This window comes from Urocitellus parryii, chromosome 7 (genome assembly GCF_045843805.1).
Source record: "Urocitellus parryii isolate mUroPar1 chromosome 7, mUroPar1.hap1, whole genome shotgun sequence".
Lineage (NCBI taxonomy): Eukaryota > Metazoa > Chordata > Mammalia > Rodentia > Sciuridae > Urocitellus > Urocitellus parryii.
This window is the reverse complement of record NC_135537.1, coordinates 139,189,216-139,213,986: the sequence shown is the minus strand read 5'-3', so window position 1 is coordinate 139,213,986 and position 24,771 is coordinate 139,189,216. Positions and strand designations below refer to the sequence as shown.

The window sequence follows — 24,771 nt, the reverse complement described above, 5'->3', positions numbered from 1 at the left end:
CTGAAAAATTAACTGGTTCACAGGGGAATCCAAACAATGGCAGTGACCCTGGCCTTGCTCACTAGCTGGTCGGTCTCAGCATAATGAAGAAACCAGACTGAGAGAAGCAGCCAAGGGTGAAAAGAGAGCTGTGTCCACTGCATACTTGTGGTGCTGCAAATCCAGGAATGATTGAGATCCTGAAGAGAATGAGTGAAATAGGAAAAGATCAGATCCTTCAGAGAAAGCTCCGAGGGGATCCCATGACCAACAGGACATTGGTACAGAAGGTATCTCTAAAAGTTAACTGAGGAACATTTAGATATCACCACAAAAGAGTGTTTTCTCCTGAATGAAGACCCGTAATATAGATTAGAGTAAGTGACTAAAATTAGAAGTAATAGTAAGATATGGGGAATTAGTATGAAGTAAGTAACCTCAAACTTGGCAGTTGGGAGGCTTAGCTATTTGTGGGAAGTAGTCCTTTGTTAAACTTGGACAAGTTGTTCCTTTAAATGTGCCCCACTTCCCGGTATTGGATTTCTGTGCCTTTTATTCAGCAAAAGCAGCTGAGCCTTTGCTTAAATATTTCCTCCTCTTTTGCCATGTGGAACTGATGCTTTAAACGCACTCCTCCTCCAGGGTTACATTTCATTAAGGGAGCTGTGCAGGAATGCCTCCACCACTCCCAGCTATTTCAGGGTGAGCATGTTTTAGCTATGGGTGATAACAGATATAAGCAGAACTTTAAAATGTAAATGTTTAGTCTTGTTTGGGCAAGGTTGAATGTGTGTCTCTGCCTCATCTTGTGATTTTAACTTCTGGCTTGTCTCCTAAAAACAATAAAAAATGAGCTTTTTGATTCACATTTTTCAGTGGATGTGGTTTACAGAAATCATAAATAAAAGTAACTTATGTGGAACAGAGCATTTTAACAAATAAGGTGAGAATTACTCCCTTTGCTCCTTACATTCTTTTGGTTCACAAACTTGGAAAGAAATCTGTGCTTTAAATAAAGCACCTTTATACCCAGGATTTCTGAATGGGCTATGAAAGAGTTAGTGTTAACACCAGTGATTCTCCTCTGATAGGCACCTATTTGGCATCTGACCAAGGCTGCCAGACCCAGAAGGTGTTTGGTGTGTTCTTGGATGCAGGGAAGCATGGTGTTATACAAGTGCTGCCATCCATGGCTGAGACTCCTGTAGCCTCCACTACTGTTTGGCATCATTGTGGGAACGGGCTGCATTGATATTGTTGCTGCTCCAGCTACAGGTGCCCTGTTTCCATAGCAGCAGCTCACAGTGGTGCCAGGGTGGCCAGCAGCATCAGAAGGGACTTTTCATAAAGATAGGCTACTTAGCCCTAGGTGTCTACCGTTAGTAGATACCATCAGGGCCTCTGATTAGGGCTCATCAGATGTAGTAGCCCTCATCAGTGTTTCTGCTCTCTTGACGATTTTCTGGGTTTACCGAAGGATGCTGAATGATTCTTAATTCATACCTCTTTGTATCATTTTCATCTTAGTTACTTATATTTCTTACATGTTTCCTTATAAGTTCTTTAAAGACAGTTCCCCTATGTAGCAATCTTTTTCTTCAGTATCCAACACAAGTACATTTAGTAGGCATTCACTTTCTATTGTGGGAATGAGCAAAAGATTTAAACTTTCTGGAGCATCTTTGATTTTCAGTGTGGTTTGAGGATGCCATTCTTTCAAACATGGCTTTAGATAGTGAACTTTACCAGCTTATTTATGAAGCTCATTTATAAAAAGTTGAGTCAACAACCTCTGAATTTTAGAGCTATGGTCTAATGTGAAATATTACATTCTGCGTGACAGATCTGGTAATGATATTAATCATTGCCATTTAGCAGTCCCTCCTGTGAGCATTGATTGTGCTTTATTTAGTCAAGATTCTCTTGGTTGCAAGGACAAAATCGCAATTTAGATGTCTTAAGCAGTTGGGTGCAGTGGCACATGCCTATAATCCCAGCAGCATGGGAGGCTGAGATAGGAGGATCACAAGTTCAAGGACAGCCTTAGCAATTCAGTGAGGCCCTAAGTGGGACCCTGTCTCCAAATAAATAAAAAACAAAAAAGGGCTGGGGATTTGGCTCAGTGGGTTAAATCTCCAGATTTTATACTGTAAATAAATAAGTATCCTAAGCAAAAAGGGATTATTTGGAAAGATATTATTGTGTCTTGATTTGAAGGAAGTTGAACAATCTAGCTGTGGGAAGAGGAGTGTCTCAACTGAACTTGTTATGCAGCTGCAGCCCAGGAATGAAGCACTACTTCATATCAGCTAAGTCTGTATCTCTTTATGGGCTGCATTAGCTGGAGACCAGCTTCCTCCTGTTCCTGGGGAACCTCATTGCTATCTAACTCAGATAGATGAACCCTCTTTCCCAATCCAGGTCTGTAAATATCACAGGAAAACTCTGATTGGCCCAGCTTGAGCCTCCTCTGCCCTTTGGACAGTGGACTCTAAAGGAAACATTGAGAAAAGATTGGCCGGGGGAGAAAGAATACTGGGCCAACAATTTCAAAGGTGTTCACTCCCTAGCCCTGTGTTCCTTCCTAAACAAAATGTTTTTGATATAGGTGATGTTATTTTCTGTTCTAGAAATTATGAAACTGTCCCTCTAGAAGGTTAGTGGTTTAACAGAGATCATACTATTTCATGGCAAGGCCAAGCATCAAATCCCAGTGCTAAAAAAACTCTTGCTTTAACTAATACAGTGCATTGTTTTCCATGCAATAAATAGAAAAGAACTAGCAGGTAGATGGGAAGGTGGAAAATAGAAATGATAACAGAGTGATGAAAAATTTGTAAGTTTCTTCCTAGTAACCTTGGATTTAGCATCTGTTTTTTTTTTTTTTTCAAAGAAAAGTCTAAAGCCATACCATTTCTTCTGAAAATGAACAACCTTTTCTCCTTCCTGCAGTGAAAACAAATAGGATCTCAGTTTAAAATCTCTGAAAGACTGCCTGTGGACTCACAGAATAAAGGCAATATAATTCTCTGATAGAGCAAACTTCAAAATTAGATGCATTTTAAGACTAGAGGCAATGTTGATTTCTTAAAGCATTTCCATTGGTTCAGAGCCCCTTTATCTACACAGGAGGCTAACAACAGGTCTTCAGAAAATAAAAGTATGGAGGGGAGAAGAAAGCAGTAGAGCCTGGGCCAGATCCCATACAGCTTATCTTCTTTGAACATGATCTAGTGTGTCTTGGGAGCCTGTTCAGAGGCTCCTTCAGAAGGCTAGGAAAATTAAGAGTAAGGGATACACTTAATGATGCACAGAAAAAACAGCTACTGTAATTGGTTTTGCTGAGACTTGGAAGCTAGCTCAGTGGGTTGTTTTTCATATCCTGAATGTAGACTTTGAGTTAAAGAGGGCCACCATAGAAAGTGCTGCCTAATAACACCCTCAGATGCAGGCTGCAGCCACACATCGGTGCATGATTCAGAAAGTCCACGTAGAGGGAGAAATTCAGAGTAGATTGAAAGCAGATATTTTGGGGCAATTAGTTCTGTTTTTAGTCCACATCTAGTTTGGAATGGAAAGTAGCTACATTTTATTTTAAAGAGTGTCTAGGGACAATGCCAGAATCAATCTTTCAGCACATTTTCTGATTACCCAGGTAGTAAAAGTATTTTAGTATTTTTTAAAAATAAAATCTTTTTATAGTTCTTGTGATTCTTCCAATTACAAAATGTTCTTTTCTGTGTTATTGATTATTAGAGGTTAGATATCAAAATTAGGGTGTCTATGAGAATGGACTTTCTTGATAGAATGAATACTTCAAGGAACTTTTTGACTCTGGAAAATGAATTATATTAAATTTCACCAACTTTAGTACATTGTTATAAAAAGCAAAAGTATTCCAACCTGAAAAAAAAAATCTGTAATCTGGCAGACTGTTTATCTTTCTTAAAGGCTATGAAATGTAAGATTGTGTGAGTCTTATTTGTTTGCTGGAGGAAAAAGGTGCTACTTTCAGTGGAGACAGTTCTGGTAGGATGCCAGATTGAGAATAAGGGGGGAATAGAGATAGAACTCTTTCTCTTAGGAAGGATGGTGTGTCCGTGTTTAGACTTAGAAATCTAAGTATAGACCTTAGCCCTTTCTGTCTTCCTGGCTGAATGTCATGTGGTCGGGGTGTTTGGCTATGTCAGCACGTCACTATAACATGACATGCAATATCACAGAATTTTATGCAAGCCATGACCAAGAAGGTCAGTCTTTTCTAGTGGTCATTTGCCTGCAAGGTCTCCAAGGTACTTTTTCATATAACCCAACAGTTTCTAGAAGTGTTCAGTGGATTTAGAATTTACTGACCCCCTTGGAGCATCTAGGGCATTAGACTCCATATTAGCCAAATAGATTATATCAGTAGCAAGTGTGATGCTGTGATTTTGAACTAATGCTTGTAATTGATCCCGGAAATTAGGGGGAGTGATGGGTGTCAGCCCACTTCATACAGAGCAATAATCTCAGCATTGCCACTTGTATGATTGTCTCATTTTTTTCTCTTTTCAGTTCTGAAGATTGAACCCAGGGTCTTGCTAGGCAAGCACCCTACCACTGAATTACACCACCAGTTCTTTTTAAAATGTATTCTGAAAGAAGTTCTCACTAAATTGACCAAGCTGTCCTCCAACTAGCAATCTTCTTGCCTCAGCCTCCTGAGTAGCTGGAATTACAGGCATGCAACACTGTCCCTGGTGGTATTTTAAATCAGTTGGCAAAAATTTGTGGAATTCCAGCTATGCTGTAGCTTTGGCTGATGCTGTAGGCAAGGTGACCATATAGCTTATTAACAGCATCACTTTTGACAGTGAGAGGGAATTGTTAGTAATATACTGAGTCAGTAGTCATTTACTGTGACTGTCCTGGCTAAACTAGGATGGATGAGTGCTTTAATTATAGGACACATTAGAAAGCTATTCATATCCTTGGTGTATACTCAAAGGATTATATAACTCTTGTTAGACAGCTAATCCTTACACTTTAGACAATGCAAGAACATTATTAAAAAGTCCTTCTAAAATTATTCCATTGTACCTCCAGCAATGAGTTTCTCTTGTACTGATTTATATAACAGACATTTATAGGCATCTCTTATCTTTAAAAATTACTCCCTTTAGCACTGGGATATAGCTCAGTGGTAGAATACTTGTCTTGCCTGAGCAAGTCCCTGAGTTCATTCAGTACCCAGTTCAAAAAAAAAAAAAATTCCTTTACTCATCTATTACCCCATTTTCTTGTTTTCTCATAGCAAAAACTTGTTGGAAAAGTAGTTTATAGTAGGCATAATGCAAACTTTTTCTGTTAAAGACCATATAGTAAATGTTTCAGTTTTTGTGGACTGTATGGTCTCTGTGGCGACCATCCTCACTAGGGTGAAAAGTAATCATAGATAATACCTGAATGAGCCATTTCCACCCCAAAAAACATTTACAAAAGCAGATAGCAGACTGTATTTGGCCTACAGGTCATCATTTGCTTGTCCCTGCTCTGTATCACTGTTTCTCTCCATCATGGCACTCTCTACTTCCATCCTCCTGCACTGCACTGAAACTGCTCTTGTCAAGGTCATCAGCATGCAACTTCCTTGTTGAGTTCAGTTGCAGTTTTCTATCTTAATCTTACATGAATTTTCTACAACATAAGATACAATCACTCCTTTCCTCCTTTAAACACTTTTGTTTGGCTTCTGTGACATCATTGTGCTTGGTTTTCTCTCATGTTGCTCATGATTTTCCTCTTGCATTTTTGTTCTTTTCTTTTGTTCTTTTCTTCTTGACTTCCCAGTGTTAATGCCTGAGGGCTCAATCCCCAGCTTTCTTGTCTTCTTTTCCCTTCCCTGGCATATGGGACATATTCAGTATATACTTGTTGAATGAGTGAAGAAGTGAATGAAATGCTGCCTGGTGTGGCTGGCACTCCAGTTGCCAAGGAACAGTCAAGGAACAGTGCAGTGCATGTGTTCTACAAGTATGTAGCACTAACACCCTCCCAACTCCCTCCTGTTGCTGTCCTTACTCACAAAAGATACTATGGGTTGTCTTAGTTTTAATGTGTAGCATCCATATTTATAGGTTTTTATTTCCATAGACACATTTGGCTCACCATTCAAGTGTACCTTTCTAATTTCATTTCATTGGTATTTCAAGTGCAACACTATAGTTGTCTTCAAGGTTTGCTACAATACTGGAACCCCCATACACAGTGCTGATTTTTTTTTCTAAGACACAGTCTCCTGGAACTTTTCAAATCCAGAGCCCTCCCTATCCCTAACTTAGAGCCACCTCTATCTCTTTACAGGTTTTGAAGGTTATTGTGCGTGTGCGTGCACGCATACACACATACACACACACACACACACACACACACACACACACACACATTGTGCATGTCCTGTTTATTTGTTGTCATCAATAGCATGTAATCACCAAAATAGAGCAAAATGGCTTAGTTTTTAAATTAAAACTTTATGATGCAGATTGGTAAGAGTCCCAAGCATTTGCCTATATCTAAATTCTAGACTCTTATTTCACTACTATTTTGGTACAGTAAAATTGTCAGCATGTGTACAGTGAATCAAGATAGCTTTATGGTAATTTTCTTTTGAGACTGGAATTGATTATGATGTAGTTATTGGTGCTGTCTTGCATTGCTTCTTGTTTTTCATTTATTTCTCTCATCTAGGCACTTGAAGAGGCCCAGAAAGCTATTCAACAACTCTTCGGCAAAATCAAAGATATCAAAGACAAAGCAGAAAAATCAGAACAAATGGTGAGTTTAGGTTTCCTCCTAGCTTTTTTGCATCCGCAGAGGAAGTTAGTTTCTCTCTCAGTCATGGTAATTAATGGACTTTTTCCCCCACTTCCTGCCAGCCACAGTCATCCACATCTCTTAGGCAAGTCCCTGTGAGTGCATTATGGACTGACTCAAGGGGAGCTGCTAGACAATGGTGACTCACTGTCCCTCCTGCACTACATTTTCATTCCCATATTTAAATAGGAAAAGTTTTCTTCTTTTCCCCAAAATAGTTTCCTAGTCATTTTGGATGCTTTTTCTCTAGCATTTGTTTATATCACATATTTCTCAATCAAGATACATGATGATTTGTAACTTAATAGCACACTAAAACTGGTCCTGGATCTGGGAGATGGGGTGCACCCTGCTCAGTTTACATACATATAGTTTTAATTAAGTTCTTGTTCCTCAAATTTGTGGTCCCTTGGGATGTTCTCAGATGGCCACTCTGCTGACCAAAGATCAGCAGTCACCACTGTTATTCCATGGAGACACTGAGATGCAATCTCCTGGATTGAAATTTTAAGTAATATGATGCATCTGGATTTCAGTTTCTTCAACCATAAAATCTATGTCAACAAGGTTATTGTGAGAATTAAATATATGAAGAGAACTGAATAGAGTACTTGGGACTTGGATTTATGGTCCTTTCCAAAGAGTGAACTACACTCAGCACCTACCAGGGGCTGTTGAAGTGTGATTATTAGGTGACACGTCAAATGCAACTTTTGCTAGAGTTTATTGTACTCATTTTTTGCTCATAAGTCATCTTCTGATTCTAATTTGCTATTCTGGACTATGCTTCCTCTTCCAGATGGGGCATGCAATGACCTGTCATTCAAGTAAGCTGCGTCTGGCATTATTAGATGTCTTATTTGCTTCCCTGGACAGTGCTTTGCTAAGGGGAAGAGGAGGAAGGAATGAGGAGAGAACTGGTATTTGTTGAGTTCTTTTAATGTGCCAAGCATGGTGCCACTTCCTTTTTTTTGGCACCAGGGGTTGAACCAAGGGGCACTAGACCACTGAGCCACATCCCCTGCCCTTTTTTGTATTTTATTTAGAGACAGGGTCCCATTGAGTTGCTTAGCATCTCGCTTTTTGCTGAGGTTTTGAATTCGAGATTGAGTTGCTTAGCATCTCGCTTTTTGCTGAGGTTTTGAATTCGAGATCCTTCTGCCTTAGCCTCCTGAGCTACTGGAATTACAAGCAGGTGCCACCATACCTAGGGTGCCACTTCCTTCCCCCCCCCCCCAAGAACAAATGAGGTTTATTCCAGAAAAGCAAGGTCAGTGTAACATTCAAAACCCAATATTAACCATGTGAACAAAACAAACAAAATCAGGCTCCACTTATGCTATCCTCCCCTATATTATGTCCAAAAATGGACTCCCCACATATCCAGAGCAATGAGACTCATTTCATTTACTTCCTTTCTCTCATTCACACTCCTTCATTGCCAAATCAGGGTCTAAAAACTATTGTTCAGTAGTTATCCCATTTATCTATTTTTACTTCAGTTGCCTGTACTTTTGGGTCCATATCTAAAAAATAATTGACCACACTGATATCATAGAGGATTTCCTCTTATTTTCCTCCATCTATTTTACAGTTTGGATCTTATATTGAAGTCTTGATTTCACTTTGAGTTAGTTTCTATGAATGGTGTAAGACACAAGGTCTTATTTCATTCTTCTGTGTGTGAATAACCAGTTATCCCAATGCAGAAATTGTCTTTTCCCGTTGTGTCTTCCTGGAATCTTTGTCAAAAATCAATTGATTTGTAATGTGTGGACTTATTTCTGGACCCAATGCCACTTCTTTTTTACATGCAATCTAATTTAGCCCTCCTGATGATCTTATGGACTAGGTTTCATTATCATTATTATTTTGATGATTATCATTTTATAGATTAGAAAACCTAGACTTGGTAAGGCTAAGAAGCTTGGCCTGTGACACAGAGTTGAAAAGTGGTAGAGCTGGATTTAGCCCTAGACCTGCCTAACTCTAAAATCTAGCATATCTTGTTTGGATGCCCATGGATAACAAACAGGGTAAACTAACCATGAGTAATCAGTTCTGCAGAATCGGCTCATGTAAGTTTGACCTTAACCCCCCCTGCTCTACCAATGAGGCTTGTGTTTAGGGAAAAGCAAGTAGCTCAGTTTGTTTAAAGCAGCACAGGACATGTAATGGGAATAAAGGAGATCCTGGGAATGCAGAAACTGGCCAGCTCTGGTGAGTGCAGTGAGAAAGTAAGGGATAGATTCTTGAGATTAGGCAGAGGAAGAATAGTCAGGATTTAATGGTTGATGAATAGTGCAGAGAATGAGAAGGGACACTAATGACTATGACTTTAAACATAGCAGTTAAAGTCCCTAATGATGTTAGGATTGAAGCTAAAACCATCTACAACTAAAAAAAATTTTAAAAAAAGAATGTTTCTCAGTTATCATGGTCTTGGTTTAGTCAAAGAGTTCATTTAGGTGTCAGTAAAATTGGAGGACTTCTCCACCTTCTCTGTTGAATCCACTTTTCCCAGTGACTGAAGTACACCTGTTTTCCCAGATAGAGTCTCTTTCTCTCAGGCCTGCTGGAGCAGCACTCTCAGAATTTTATTCCCCAGATTGTCTTCTTGCTCCCTAAAGCCCCTCTTCTCTTACAATGCTCCATGTTAAGCTCATGTTACAGGAGTTAAATTTGAGATTTGAAAGCCTTTTTTTTTTTTTTTTTTTTTGCTGCAGACCAACCAATAAACCCTAATTCTATTAGTAAAGACCATCTCAGTAAAACTAGCTGCCTCACTCTCCATTTTGTGCTGAACCCAGTAGCTACAGGCAGAAGTCACACTGTTTTGACCTTATTCAAGAGGAGATGTGCTGGGCTGGGGTTGTGGCTCAGCGGTAGAATGCTTGCCTCACATGTGTGAGACCCTAGGTTCGATCCTCAGCACCACATAAAAATAAAAATAAAGTTATTGTGTCCATCTATAACTAAAAACAAAAAAAAAGGAGATGTGCTGAACTTGGCTCCTGCACCCTATAAGCTCTTTGGGTCATTTTGTTGAGGGTGACAAATAAAATTAACTTATTTTTCACCACTGAGGGTTTTGTAACCCTGTTGTATAAAGTCTGAAGAAATGCCAAATTAAATTTAAAGGGGCAGATTAGAAATTATTTTGATTTTGAATTGTGAGGATATTTGTGATTTCTCCAGGGCTATCTGAAGGTTTTTTTCCTTGCTTCATGTGCATTATTTTCTTGTGGAGTTGCTCATAGAAGTGTTAAAAACTTTCTTAACATTCTTCTTTTCTGTTGTTTTTCAATATTTAGGTCAAAGAAATCACCCGTGATATCAAGCAATTAGATCATGCCAAACGCCACCTGACCACCTCAATCACGACGCTAAACCACCTGCACATGTTGGCAGGTGGTGTGGATTCCCTCGAGTAAGCAATGTAGACTTCTCTTTGGGGCCCACAAGAAACCCATCACATAAAGAAAATGGCTTCATAGGTTTACTCTCTTCCCACCAGGAAAGGCTCCCTATCCTGCCCACTTTCTGTCCTATTCAGTCACCATTTTTTGCTTCTATTGTTCAAAATTTTACAAAAAAGTGAGGTGCAGTTGAATCTGAGGGGGATCCAGAAAGTACGTGAGAATGATTCCAAGAATGGGATTCACACGTGAGCTATACCATTATGGCAGATAGGGTGATTCAGGTCCAGAATCACTCCCAGTAGCCTCTGTTTTAGAAAGTTTTCCTGCTGGTATTGGACTGAGTTGCACAGTCTGTCACCTGACACCTTTGGAAACAGATCTTTGATGTATCATCAACCCACCTTTTTTTTTTTTTTCTTTTTAAGATTGGGTGCTATTGTGTTGCCCAGGTTGGTCTTAAACTCGTGATCTTCCTGCTTCAGCCTCCCACTTTTTAAAAAATTTTTCCAAAGACAGAAGCTTCCTGTCTGGCTGATAGAGGGAATGAGACATGAGTACCTTAAAAATAGGTTTGAAAGTAGGAGCTGGTTATTTACTGCAAAGGATCCATCCAAATCCTCCTTCTCTAGCATTTCAGTTTACCTCTACAGTCTGTGTCAGGCTGAGAATTTCCTCTGATCCAGCCTCAGTGTAATTTTTTAAAGGACAGAAAAAGAGCCTCTTCAAAGAAATGTTGATACAGTATCCAAAATCTTGGGATGATGGGAATAAGAGAATGCATGGAAGGAAAGAAGAGAGAGCAGACTCCTTTGGAGCACTCCTGGGTATGGCCTGGACATCAAAGAATCCCTAGTCTTTTCTCGTGCAAGGAGTGATCAGCCAGAAAACAAGTCAGCAGGACTGGAAGAACAGTTTGTGATATTCCTTCCCTCAAGTGTCCAGTGGTAGCAACATAACACCTTGGCTTGAACTTGAGCCTGCCTTTTCAAATGCCTCTGAAGGAAAATAATAAATTATACACTTAGTGTAAAAGAACAACCCTGATGAAAAATTTAGATCTAATAGTTGTACTTCCTTGTGTGTAACTGTTGATTTTATCTGCATCTTTTATTTAAGCTTCATTAACCTTACAGTAGGGAAAGTGGACATCTCTGACACAGAGTTGCTTATATTGGCTTAAAACCTACAGATTTAACCTGTAAATGTATATAGATGTGTATGTATCCTGAAAGATAGTGTGGTTTGTCCATATGCTACAATCCTCAGATAGTAACATCTCTATCTCTATTAAAACCCTGCTAATCCCATAATGCCCAATGCAAATCCAAGATTCTCCTCCCACCACCCAGTGACAATCCATCTACTCACACATTTTTGTACCATTTGTAGCACATGACTTGTATTTCTATTTAATCTAGCAATTATTTTCATGTGTACTTGACTTTCTCCCTTATTGAATGGTGTCACCTTGAGGATTTGGGCCACATCTTTTTTTTTTTTTTTTTTTCAAAATCACCCAGAACACAGCACTATACACATCCAGCATTTGGTAAATATTTATTAAATTGAATTGATGTATATTTTAGAGCTAGAGCAATTTTGTCTATATCTATATCTCGAGTTTTTTGTTGTTGTTGTTGTTGTTGTTATTGTTTTTAAAGAACTTTCAACTTCTAATTTCCTTGCAGAGCCATGACCAGGCGCAGACAGTATGGAGAAGTTGCTAATCTTCTTCAGGGTGTAATGAATGTTCTGGAACACTTCCACAAGTATATGGGGATTCCACAGATCCGGCAGCTTTCTGAAAGGTAAAATGTCACTGAAGAAAAGGTCCTCATTTGAGAAAAGATGGCATAGGAAGTGCTTAAGCCCTGAGCTCTACATGCTCATGGTTGAATCTTATTGTATGAAGCAACCTCAGTTGTTATCTAATCTAAATCTGTGTGATGTTGGGATCCCCCTATAATGCCACTTATAATGTCTTCTGAGCTACCTGTGTCAGATAGCTACTGTTGTATATATGCAAAATTCTTAGTGTCCACATTTGTGAAGGAAACTGTCCCAGTTATTTTCTTGTCACAAATAATCACAAAATCACAAAACTTGTTGTCTTGAAACAATTATTTTGTCCATGAAACTTGGCCTGGCTCAGTGAGAACTCTGTGCTCCATGCAGTGTCAGCTGAGGCAGCATGAGAGGGAATTGGAAGAACCAAGTTCATGGCTGATACATTGATGCTCATTGTCACTGGGAGCTCACTCAGGTGTGGACTGGGATCCCTGTTTTCCTCTGTGGGCTGCTTGGCCTTCCTCATGGTAAGATGGCTGGGTTCCAAGAATGAGCATCCCAAGAGAACTTAGCCTTGAAAGCCACATAGCATCACTTCTGCTATAGCCACAAGGCTTTCAAGGTTCAAGAGGAAAGAACTCTTCCCTTACCTGCTCAATTGGAGAATTGTTGAAGTCACATTGGTAAAAGAGCATGTAGGCTGGGATGTATGGCTAGGCAATTTGTGTGTGTGTGTGTGTGTGTGTGTGTGTGTATGTGTGCGCGCGCGCTTGGGATCAAGCCCAGGGCCTCACTCATGCCTGGTAAATGCTCTACCCCTGAGCTTCATCCCCAGCCTTACTGTGACAATCTTTAGAAAATATGCCACTAGAACTTCAGATATGATAAAATTATGACTTTCTCTCTAACTTTATTCTTTCCTTCCTACCACTGTTTCCTTTTAATCTCAAATGCAGATCCAATAAGAAGAAAGATAGATGCTTGTAACAAAGAAATATGAGGATTCTAAAGGAGGGTGAGGTGTGGTTAATTCATTGCCTTTTCTCTTAGAAAACACTAAGGAAGAGATAATGGTGACTGACAAATTCTAACCTTCCTTGCAGCAAAGAAGAAATGAAAGGGCAGCAACCATCATGTTCGAATCTCTCTCTTAGTAAGGCCTGACTGCAGCAGATTTTTTTCTTCTTCTTTCTTTTCCTTTTTTTTTTTTTTTTTTTTTGTATTGGTGATTGAGCCAGGGATGTTCTACTGTTGAGCTACATACCCAGCTATTTTTATTTTTTATATAGTCTCTCTCAGTTACAAGGCTAGTCTTGAACTTGCGATCCTCCTACCTCAGCCACCTGAGATGCTGGGATTATAGGTGAGCATCACTGTTCCTGGCCAGACTTCCCTTTTTCTAAATTTCTTTATATTTAATTATATAAGTAATTCATGGGTACATTCTCCTTCATTTAAAAAAGTTAAAACCACAAATGAGATTTAAGTTTCCTTTAACCGTACTTCAAATCCCATTACTCTTCCTATGGAGAGTGACTGTTATGAATTTAATGCTTATCCCTCTGGAAATTTTTTTTTCTTTTTTTTGACAGAGTCTCATTATGTGGTCCAGGCTGGCCTCAACTTCCTGGGCTCAAATGATCTTCCTACTTCAGTATCCTAAATTGAAGGGACTATAGGCACACGCCCTCTGCCTGGCCCTCCAGATTTTTATTTGTTCATTTACATGAATCTATAGTTGCATTTTGTGGTTTTGTTTTAAGTAGATGCCTTTATACTACTTACTTTGTTCTGAAACCTGCTTTTCATTTTCAACCTAGCAACATATTTTAGGTCCCCCCCCACACATTAATATGTATAGATCTAACTCATTCTGTGCATGGAATTCCAGAGTATAACATTCCACAGATTATTTAACCATTTTCATTTCACTATATTTTTCCTAATTTTTAAAATATACCTCCTTTCATACATATTCAAGTATTTCTTTAGAGTAGATTGAGTCACAAGATTATATACATTTAAAATTGTGATAATTATTACTTATTCCCCCTGCCTCAAAAAAAAGCTTTATATTTTTATGGTATCACCTGTGAGGACATGACTGCCTGCTTCCCTGTACTTTCAACAACATTTGATACTATCAGTTTTCATTTGTATCAATCTGATTGAAGAAAAATGTATCTAGTTCTGCTGCTTTTCATTTCCTGGGTTACCTGTAAGGCTAATTTTTTTCCTTTTGATGATTGATCATGTACATTTCCTTGGTGAAGTGTCTGTTTTAATTTTTAGGAATTCTTCTTCCTTTTTTTTTTTTTCTTTTATGATACTGGGAATTGAGAACCCAGGGCTTCACACATACTAAGCAATCACTCCACCCACTAAACTACATCCTCAACTCTCCTTAATTACATTTTATTTTGAGACAGGGTCTTGCTAAGATCCCCAAGTTGCCCTAGGACTTGTGATCCTCTTGCCTCAGCCTCCTAAATAGCTATGATTGTAGGCTTTTACACCACCATACTTGGTTGATTAATAGGAATTAATTATGTATTGTGGATAGTGTCCCATGATATCTAGGTAGATCATTCCTATAAAACCATTTGAGTGTATTACATATTTTAGATGCAGATCTTTGTTCTTTTAATTTCTTCTATGATAATTAGATATTTTACTTTTTTAATTTTTAAAATTGTGGTAAATATATATCATAAAATTTATCATTTTAACTATTTTTGAGAGTATAATGCAGTGACATTAAATACACTTAAATTATTATCTAAGTATCATCACTATCCATTTGTAGAACTTTTTCATAATTCCAAACAGACTGTGTACCCATTAAATATTAACTTCCATTTCTTCCTCTCTCTCCTCTGATTCTGTGAATTTGCCTGTTCTTGCTATCTTATATAAGTAGACTCAAACAAGATTTGTCCTTTTGTGTCCAGCTTATTTCATTTAACATAACATTTTCAAGGTTCGTCCTAGTTCTAGCATGCATTAATTCTCTTCCTTCTTAAAGTTGATATTCCATTGTATTTGCATACCAGATTTTGTTTATCCATTCACCTGTTGTTGGACATTTGGGTTGTTTATGTTTTTTAGCTATTGTATTTTTGGTATTTATCATTACCTGCTAAAATGTGAAGTCAATCTGATTCTTACACCTTTATAAGGTGATCTGTTTTAGTTGGTTTTTGTTTTGCTTTGGTTGCGTTTCAGATTTAGGGCTAGGAGGATTGGGGAATTTTTTTAATTTTTTTTTTTTTTTTTTAAAGAGAGAGTGAGAGAGGAGAGAGAGAGAGAGAGAGAGAGAGAGAGAGGGAGAGAGAGAGAGAGAGAGAATTTTTAATATTTATTTTTTAGTTCTCGGCGGACACAACATCTTTGTTGGTATGTGGTGCTGAGGATCGAACCCGGGCCGCACGCATGCCAGGCGAGCGCGCTACCGCTGAGCCACATCCCCAGCCCCGGGGAATTTTTTTAATATTTATTTTTTAGTTTTAGTTGGATACAATACCTTTATTTTATTTATTTTTATGTGGTGCTGAGGATCAAACCCAGGGCCTCCCACATGCTAGGTGAGTGCTCTATTGCTGAACCACAATCCCAGCCCAGGATTGGGGAATTTTATTAGGATACAGTCCTTTTTTATTTGTAGTGCACTATGCTTTTTATATCTTTAATCTAAAGACTTATATGTTTCTTTTTAATTTTTTTTTCCTACTGGGCAACCCACTTCAGTGCCAGCAGCCTAAAGGCAGAGGCCAGACAGTGATTCAGGGCCACAGTTTGCTCCGGCATGGGACACTATGAGAGGCCCAGGGGAACAGGAGTTTCTTAAGTTCTAAGAAATTGTTCTCTTTTATTCTTTTCTTTGAGTAGTCTTTATGATTTGTTCTCTCTATTCTCTCCTTGTAGAATTCCTATTACATGAATGTTGGAACTCTAAATTTGCCATATTATTTTTACGTGTGTGTGTGTGTGTGTGTGTGTGTGTGTGTGTGTGTAATATAGTGTATATATACTACTTTCCATCTTTTTGCCCTTTGGGACTGCTTTCTAAAAGAATTCCTCAATTCAGTGTTCTGTTTTAATTTGTTCTTCACTTTTGTCTATCCTGCTATTTGGCTCAGCTATTGACTTTTTTATTTAATAATCAAGCTTTTTAATTTCTAGGAAATCTAGCTGTTTTTCCCCCCATGGATGATAGCCTCTTAAATCTCTCAGAGAATATAAATTACATGTATCTGAAAGGTCTGAATTGCCTGATTTGCATGGTAACTCTCTTTCTTGGTGTTAGCATTCTTCAAATATGTGGTGATTCTTAGCTGAAAGCTCATTTTTTATTTTTGACATTCTCTGTTAGTCTGATCAGGAATGTTGTTTTACTGCCACCTAATAGTGGAGGAGAGGTGGGGTGTGCTGCTCGATTCAGTTGTATAACAGATGGCTCTTGTAAGGTGAGGTGCAGGAGCTGCCAGGTGGTTGTGCCAGGGGCTGATCTTCTGCTCTTGGAGGCTCCCTGTTCTTGGATGCTATCAGCAACTCTGGCTACTGCTGAGTTTCTCAGACCCAAGGGCCCTCACCCAGTGCCTGACTATGCATTCCGGAAGAGGATGCAGACGTGGACACTGGCTTAAATGTTTCTATTGCAAGAGTCCAGTGTATCCTGCTGGAGTTTGCCTCAGGATCCCCTGCTGCTTCTGGTATTCACCACCTTCTTGTCTTTCATTTTTAAGAAGCATTGTTAGGCATTAATGTTTGTCTTTAATCTTGTCCCACCAGGAATTCTTCAGAGTGTCTAGTTTACCACCTCTTCTCTTGCTTGGTTCTGGATTTTTATTCAGATATTTTCAGATTTCTAAGGATTTGAGGCAGGAAAGGGAGGTTACAACATGTGCTCAGTGTGCCATCTCATAGTGGAAATGCCAAGAAGTTACTAAGGAATGTCGGAATAGAGCTTGGCAGAATACTAGGGAAATCACCACCCTTTCCCTCATCCTTCCTAACCCCTTCACACATAGAGCTGGCTGATTGCCTTATCAGACTAGAAATGTGAAGCAGCCAAGAAAGCCCATGAATAGAACTGTATGAGCTGCAAGAGAGAAGGAAGCTCTGATGGAGAAGGCAGACTTGCTCAGTAGGTGGTGAGGATCATCATCTCTCATGATGATCTACAGTTGATACTTTTTCCCCATTCATTCATTTTTTTCCTTCATCTATCTTTCAGACTTTTACTATCTACCTTGTATATTCTAGGTCCTGGGCTGAGGTAATAAAGGCACCAAGATAAAAAATACAAACTCTCTGCCCTCAAAGAGTTCATCATTTTTGTATGGAGAAGAAGAAAGACACTAATAGAAAATTCTAGTATAGCACAGATGCAACAAAACTAGTATGTGCTGTAGAAAGTATATATGATCTTGGGAGAGGAATTGATAGAGTGAAGCAGGGAGTGAGAGTGGGTTTCACAGAAGAGTTCAATTTTAATATGAATCTTAAAAGGAGGATCTTACTACCAAGATAAGAAGTGGTAGGGGAGGGGGAGGACATCATATCATGGTACTTCTGCTACATAGGTAGATATGGTCACAGTTTATATGTCTTTCTAAAGACTTTATTTTGTGGATAGTAAAAACTTTTTTAAGCAGAAAGGGACATGGTCTCATTTATGTTTTATAAAGTCTGATGGATTATATATACAAGAGGTAGAGATTAGGAGAATGGCATAGCCTAGAAAAGATAAGAACCTTGGAAGAAGGTGTGTTTAGGAGTGAGCTGGTAGTTGGTTGTATGGAAGGAATATGACACATCATTGATATCAGGAATATGACAGAACTGACATGTATAGCAGCATAGATATTCGATAAGGTTGTCAAGACCATTCAATGAAGAAAAAGCAGTGTTTTCAATAGTGCAGGGGAAGCTGGATATCAACACACCAGAGATTAAAGTTGGATCATATATAAAAATTCATTCAAAATATATCTATGACTTAAATGTAAGACATGAAATTATAAAATTCTCAGAACAAAATATAGAGCAAATCTTCACAATATTGGATTTGGTAATGATTTCTTAGATAATGGCACAAAAGACATAGGCAGCAAAAGAAAAAGTAAATAAAATGGATTTCATGAAAAATTTTAAAATTCTGTCCATCTAAAGCACTATCAAAAGAGTGAAAAAAGCAACCCACAGAACAGGAGAAAGTATTTACCAATCCTATTATCAGGCAGAGCTCTAGAATATATACAAAACTCTTAAAACTCAACAACACAAAAACAGCCTGATTAAAAAATAAGTAAAAGACTAGAATAGACATGTCTCTAAAGAAGATATACAAATGGCCAAAAGCACATGAGATAATTAGTTCAGAATCTCTAATCAGAGAAATCCAATCAAATCTCACAATAATGAGATACCACCTAATACCCATTAGAAGGCCGCTATTAAAAAAAAAAAAATCCCAGGGCTGGGGTTGTGGCTCAGCAGTAGAACACTTGCCTAGCACGTGCTAGGCACTGAGCACTGGGTTCAATCCTCAGTACCACATGAAAATAAATAAGTAAAATAAAGGTACTGTGTCTAACTACAACTAAATAAATTAAAAAAAAAAAAAACAGTTGGGTGTGGTTACACACACCTATAATTCCAGGAGCTTGGGAGGCTGAGGCAGGAGGACCAAAAGTTCAAAGCCAGCCTCAGCAACTTATCAAGGCACTTAGCAACTCACAAGACCCTGTCTCTAATTTTATATATATAATATATAGGCTGGGGATGTGGCTCACTGGTTATGCACCCCTGGGTTCAATCCCCAGTATCATAAAACCCAACACAGGAAATAATGAGTGTTGGCAAGGATGTGGAGAAACTGGAAACTCTTGTGCACTGTTGGTAGGAATGTAAAATGGTATAGTAAGGCAGTTTCTTAAAAGATGCAATGATGCACATTTGTAATTCCAGCTACTCAGGAGGATGAGGCAAAAGGATCAAAATTTTAAAAGACAGCCTGGGCAATTTAATAAGACTCTTTTTCAAAATAAAATAATAAGAAGGGCTAGGGATGTAGCTCATTGTTAGAACACTTTCCTAGCAAGGCCCTGAATTCAATCCCTCATACTACAGGGAAAAAATATTAAAATTAGAATTACCATGCTATTCAGCAAATTCATTTGTGGGTATGTTCTCAAAGAATTGAGAGCCTATCTAAAAATATCTAGGAGATATTAGTGTATCCATGTACTAGAATGCCCTTGGATAAAAATGGCATGTTGTTTACTCATAACTTAGGCACATCCTCCCCTACACAGATTGAGCATCCCTAACCAAAAACTTTGAAATCAGAAATGCTTTAAAATCTGAAACTTTTTGAATGCTAACACGATACTCAGTAAAAGTCTATACAGATATTTCAAAATCTGGAAAACTCTGAAATCTGAAACACTTCTGGTCTCAGGGAAACAAATCAGAGTTATTCAAATTGTACTTTAAATTGGGCATAATGGAGCATGCCTGTAATCCCAGTGACTCAGGAGGCTGAGGCAGGAGGATCACAAGTTCAGCAATGGCAAGGCGCTAAGCAACTCAGTGAGACCCTGTCTCTAAATAAAATATAAAATGGGCTGGGGATGTGGCTCAGTGGTCAAGTGCCCCTGAGTTCAATCCCTGGTACAAAAAAAAAAAAAAAAAATCAAACTTTCCTTTAAATCATCTCTAGATTTCTTATAATATGTAATACATTGTAAATTCTATGTAAATAGTTGTTACACTGTATCTTTTAGGGAATAATGACTACAAAAGGTACTCATATTTAGTTTGGACACTTTTAATTTTATTTAATTTTGTGTGTGGTGCTGGAGACTTAACCCATAGCACCCGTGAATGTACACACTGTACCATCATTAGCCCCATCAAACACTTTTTTTCCTGCAATATTTTTGATCTGCAGTTGGTTGAATACACTGATGCAGAACCCACAGATACAGAAAACTGTGTTTGACTAAAGATTCCACACATAGGAGAGATCATGCAGTATTTTTCCTTCTGTGTCTGGCTAATTTCACTTAACATAATGCAGTTATCTATGTTGTTGAAAATGGTAGGATCTTCTTTTAAAAAGCTGAATAATATTTCATTATACAGTAGAATACACCACAGTTGTGTTTTGTTATGTTTTTTGGCAGTGCTGGGGCTTGAACTCGGGGTCTCACACTTACTAGGCACATATGAGCCACATCCCCAGCCCCATACCACAGTTTTTTTACCCCATTCACCTAACAGTGGGCACTTAGGTTGACTTTTCACTTGACTATTGTGAATAGTACTGCTGCGTACATAAGAGGACAGATACCTGTAGTATGAGGTGTTGCTTTTATTTTGGGGGGTTATACACACAGAAGAGGATTACTGGGTCATATGGTAGTTTTATTTTTAATTTTTTGAGGAACCTCAATTTTTATTTTCCATAGGGCTATACCAATTTGCATCTACCAAGTGTATGTCTGCCTCATACCCTGGCCTTATGTTTTGTCCTTTTGATAATAGTCATCCCATTGCCTATGAGATGATATCTCACTGGGATTTTGATTTGTATTTCCCTGATGATTAAGTGATGTTGACCATTTTTTCACATTACCTGTTGGTATTTTGTATGTATCCTTTGGAAAAATGTCTTTTGGGGGTCCTTTTCCCAAAATTTATTTAGGTTATTTGATTTTTTGCTATTGAGTTTATAAGCTCCTTTATATTTTTACTATTAACCCTTTATAGGATATATAGTTCGTATTTTGTTTGCTGTGCAGAAGATTTTAAGTTGAATGTAGTTCCATTTGGCTTTTTTACATGTGCTGCCTAAGTTTTTGGTGTGTTCTTTGCTTTTTAACATTTTTCAAAGATATAGTTTTAAATTTAAAGGAACCATATGATCACTGTTAGAATGGGGCTAGAAACATAAGATTTTTATGTTTCTAGACATTCCTTTAAAAAAAGAAAATTCAACATTCTATCAATATCTTTCAGTCCACATTCATTATCATGTAGGATTGCTGCAACACAGGAAGGCCTATGTTTCCTTTAATTTTTTTCATATCCTCTGTTTAAAATAATTTTATGTAAATTAATAGAGTATGTGCTGTTAAGTAGCACTAAAAAGGAACACAGGATGGGCTGGGGTATTGCTCAGTGGTGAAGTGTTTGCCTAGCATGTACAAGGCCCTGAGTTCCATCCACACACACACACACACACACACACACACACACACACGAACGGAAGATGAGAAAGCTTCTTGTTTTCAGTGCTCAACTAAAATTGGAGGAAAGTCCAGACTTCTTATTTTTAGCATTATTTCTGGTGAATTTTCCTCCCTTATGTTTACATAGTGATCATAGAACCATCTGGAAATGATAGAAATAGCTGTTTGTTCGGAGGGAGGGGTGACAGCAGGAGAGTTACGCCCTATGCATTGCTTCAGTTTCTCTAATCTAATATCTTGCTGTCTATAAATCATAGAAATCACATAAAAGAATGTGTTCTAAAGTCTTTGCCTGTAGGTTTGAAATATGAAGTTCATGGGCTTTGATTTGCTATTTGTTCCAACTACCCTTCTGGCAAATGCTTAAATATTTAATGTAGTATTGAAGGAAAGATTTTTTTGTCCTTAATATCTTTACATTTCAAATCTTCCTGGCTTAAGCATATCCATGAAAGCAAATGTTTCTAGTCAGTATTCTCCCCTCCCCCCCCAAAAATGGAAGATTCTTGCATTCTCTTCAAAACCTTGAAACCAAACTAAAATGTATTTTTCAGAGCTATTTCTAACCTCCTACATGTGAGAGAAGTTTGGCAGGTTGGGAGGTCACATGGTGTAGAAAAAAAAGAACTAAACCAAGGAATGAACAGGCCTGACTGTTTGACAAGTTCTTTCTGGGCCTCTTTCTCAGTTTCAAACCATGTGGATTGCCCTTGATGATCCCAAAAGTATCCCACTCAATCAGTCACTCTGTGACTTAGATTGAGATTCTGGTGTTGTTGTTTTTTTTTTTTATTAAAAAGAATATTTATTTATTTTTATGTGGTGCTGAGGATCTAACCCAGTGCCTCAGTCATGGTAGGCAAGTGCTGTACCACTGAGCTACAACCACAGCCCCAGGTTGAGATTCTTTCTAGTTCTTACTGGAAAGAGCAAATAGAATTAATCTTTCTGTTCAGCACAGCTGTATTCAGGAGGTTACTCCATTATTTTGGGAACTGTTGAAGGTATTTTCTTTGGAACTGTCACTCACAAGATAACAAGAAAGTCAAGGTTACTTCATCTACAAGTGTCTAAATAATTATCATAATTTGTTGTCCCTCTGCCACCACTCATTATGAAAAATTAATCAGACATTTAAGAGAGGGCACATTTGAACAATACCCATATCACATGACATGTTGGATGCTGAAAGCCACTGGTTGATTTTCCTTTCCGGGTAGTTCAGTGAATCTTTCATTTTCTACAAGTAATCAACTTAGTGTTACCACAGCATAACAAGCTGAGCTTATTTGGATGATAGAAGGAATGTCTGTTTATCCTAGTCTCTATTAGTTATAAGCTAACTTTCCTAAGAATGACTAGGAAATCTTGGTAGTTCAACTCAGATATTTGCTCTGCTGATGAGTCTCCATTGATCCATCTTTTTATAGTAAGAATTTGCTTTCCATTTTTAGAAGAGGAATGAATCTAAAGGAGTGAATACAAAGTAATGTGTCTGTTGACTTATTTCTAGGATCTTCCTTAGGCAGTTGATTATAAAGACTACAATTCAAATGTCACCATGAAAATGCTTGGGATCATTGAGGTTTATAGGTACCATCAGTAATGTCTACAAGAGAATATTTGTTCTTTCATATGAGTCACTAGTAAACGCTTCAAAAACTACTGAAGCTGGGCACGTGGCATATGCCTGTAATCGCAGCGGCTCGGGAGGTTGAGGCAAGAGGATCCTGAGTTCAAAGCCAGCCTCAGCAAAACCGAGGAGCTAAGCATCTTAGTGAGACCCTGTCTCTAAATAAAATAAAAAATAAGGCTGGGGATGTGGCTCAGTGATTGAGTGCCCCTGAGTTCAGTCCCCAGTATAAAAAAAACAAAACAAAACTATTGATGGTAACACTTCTAGGCAAAAACTTTTTCTTTTGCTCAGCATTAATTATATATTCAGTGTTCACTTCAGCAGCACTACATATACTAAAATCATGATACAGAGAAGATTAGCATGGCCCCTACACAAGGACAACACACAAATTCCTGTAGCGTTACATACTAAAAAAAAGTTATGGGGCTGGGGATATGGCTCAGTTGGTAGAATGCTTGCCTCACATGCACAAAGCCTTGGGTTTGATCCCCAGCACCACCACCATAACAACAACAAAAAATATATACATCCAACTTGTAGCCATCTGTAAAGATGAATGCCATTGCTAGGTATAACTATCAGAGAGGTATCGTAGAATAATCAGTACTGGAGAGGACATTGAAAATTATCTCATACAGGTCTCCACCCTCTTATATCACAACAGTTCTTAATTGTGGCTTATGTAGAAGAAGTGACTTATGATTACATGTGGCTCATGTATATCTAAGTCTAACTTGTCTGAAGAGGTAACTTTGAACAAGGATTAGAGATCATTACAAATCAAAGTCTAGTGATTCCTTCTCTTCTGTGCTCCAGCAGGGCCTAGTCCCATCATAGATTCTATCTTTTCAGCCACCTCAGGGTCAAGTTCAGCAAGAACATGGAGGTTGGGAGTGATGGGGGTGATAGAGTCAGAGCTGTGTCATTCAGTATCATTGAAGAGGTCAGTAACCCTGAGAATACAGCCATGAGTACATTTGGCCAAGGTAGGACTTCCCCTACGGGAATGTCCCCATGGCTTAGGAAAGAACTGGGTGCTCTCTGTGTACTTCCAAGAAGAGGGTAGGAACAGAGGGGCCTGAGCTTTTGGAAGCTCAGTCTTGTGACCTGGCACCATAGGAGGCCATCTGCTGGGTCATTCTGAGGCAGTCACAAGATGTTGTGTGATACAGTTTTATGAAAGCACATTCTTTTCTTTCCTATCATAGTTCACACTCAAGAGCTGTTTCCCATCATCTGTTGGGCCCCATCTAGGTGGTCAGCCCTGACTAATCTGGAGGGCTGTTCCATCTGGGTCATTTGTGGCCCACTTGAAAACTGACTTAAAAGGCTGCAAACCTGCCTATACAAGTGGTTTGAAAAGTTTTGAAGATAGTGGAAAAACCCTGGAAAGTATTTGGAATAGGCATAATTATAACTCTGCCACAGAAAAAGCAGACTGTCTTGGGTCATGCCTAGCCCCTCATTCAAAAATAAATAAATAAAAAAAAAATAAGTACTCCTTAGTGGCCAAAGAAATTGTGGTTTTGAGTTGCTCACTATTTCTAGAAACTTCATAAAGTTAATCCAGAAGTAACAGGGTGGAGACCAAGAAAGGAAACATGCTATTTTATGGTGCTTTTAGCAAAGATAAAGAATTTGCCTCAGGCTAGGGGCAGTGCAATAGTGGCTTCAGAGCTTTGCTCCACTCAAGCTGTGGGGGCTGGCTGGGGCAAGCAGGCCTCACCAGCATCAGACAGCAAGAGGGCATCCTGGAGGACAGGTCAATTGCAGGCATGCTGATGCACAATTCCTGTCTCATCCTCCCTGTTCTCCTTTCTCCTCTTTATTC

The 24,771-nt window shown here is 38.5% G+C and overlaps 1 protein-coding gene and 2 non-coding genes across 5 annotated transcripts in view; 2 read left to right on the top strand and 1 right to left on the bottom strand.

Annotated features, from left to right (window-relative positions):
* The window catches only part of Vps53 (VPS53 subunit of GARP complex), a 141,889-nt gene that overhangs the window by 26,183 nt on the left and 90,935 nt on the right, over positions 1-24,771 (top strand). The window contains exons 1-4 of one of the 3 annotated variants that reach the window (XM_026388793.2): positions 209-269; positions 6,706-6,792; positions 10,146-10,261; positions 11,942-12,061. In XM_026388793.2, the coding sequence (XP_026244578.1) occupies positions 243-269; positions 6,706-6,792; positions 10,146-10,261; positions 11,942-12,061 (350 nt within the window). In that variant the 5' untranslated portion in view covers positions 209-242. Of the gene's footprint in view, positions 1-208; positions 270-337; positions 357-6,705; positions 6,793-10,145; positions 10,262-11,941; positions 12,062-24,771 lie in introns of those variants that run through there. The other 2 variants (XM_026388794.2, XM_026388792.2) reach the window with 2 other exon arrangements.
* LOC144256321 (small nucleolar RNA SNORA42/SNORA80 family) lies at positions 15,769-15,903 on the bottom strand. The gene has a single exon (XR_013344092.1). It is a non-coding gene; the product is annotated as a small nucleolar RNA SNORA42/SNORA80 family (small nucleolar RNA).
* On the top strand, positions 23,246-23,352 carry LOC144256317 (U6 spliceosomal RNA). Its single transcript, XR_013344087.1, has one exon. It is a non-coding gene; the product is annotated as a U6 spliceosomal RNA (small nuclear RNA).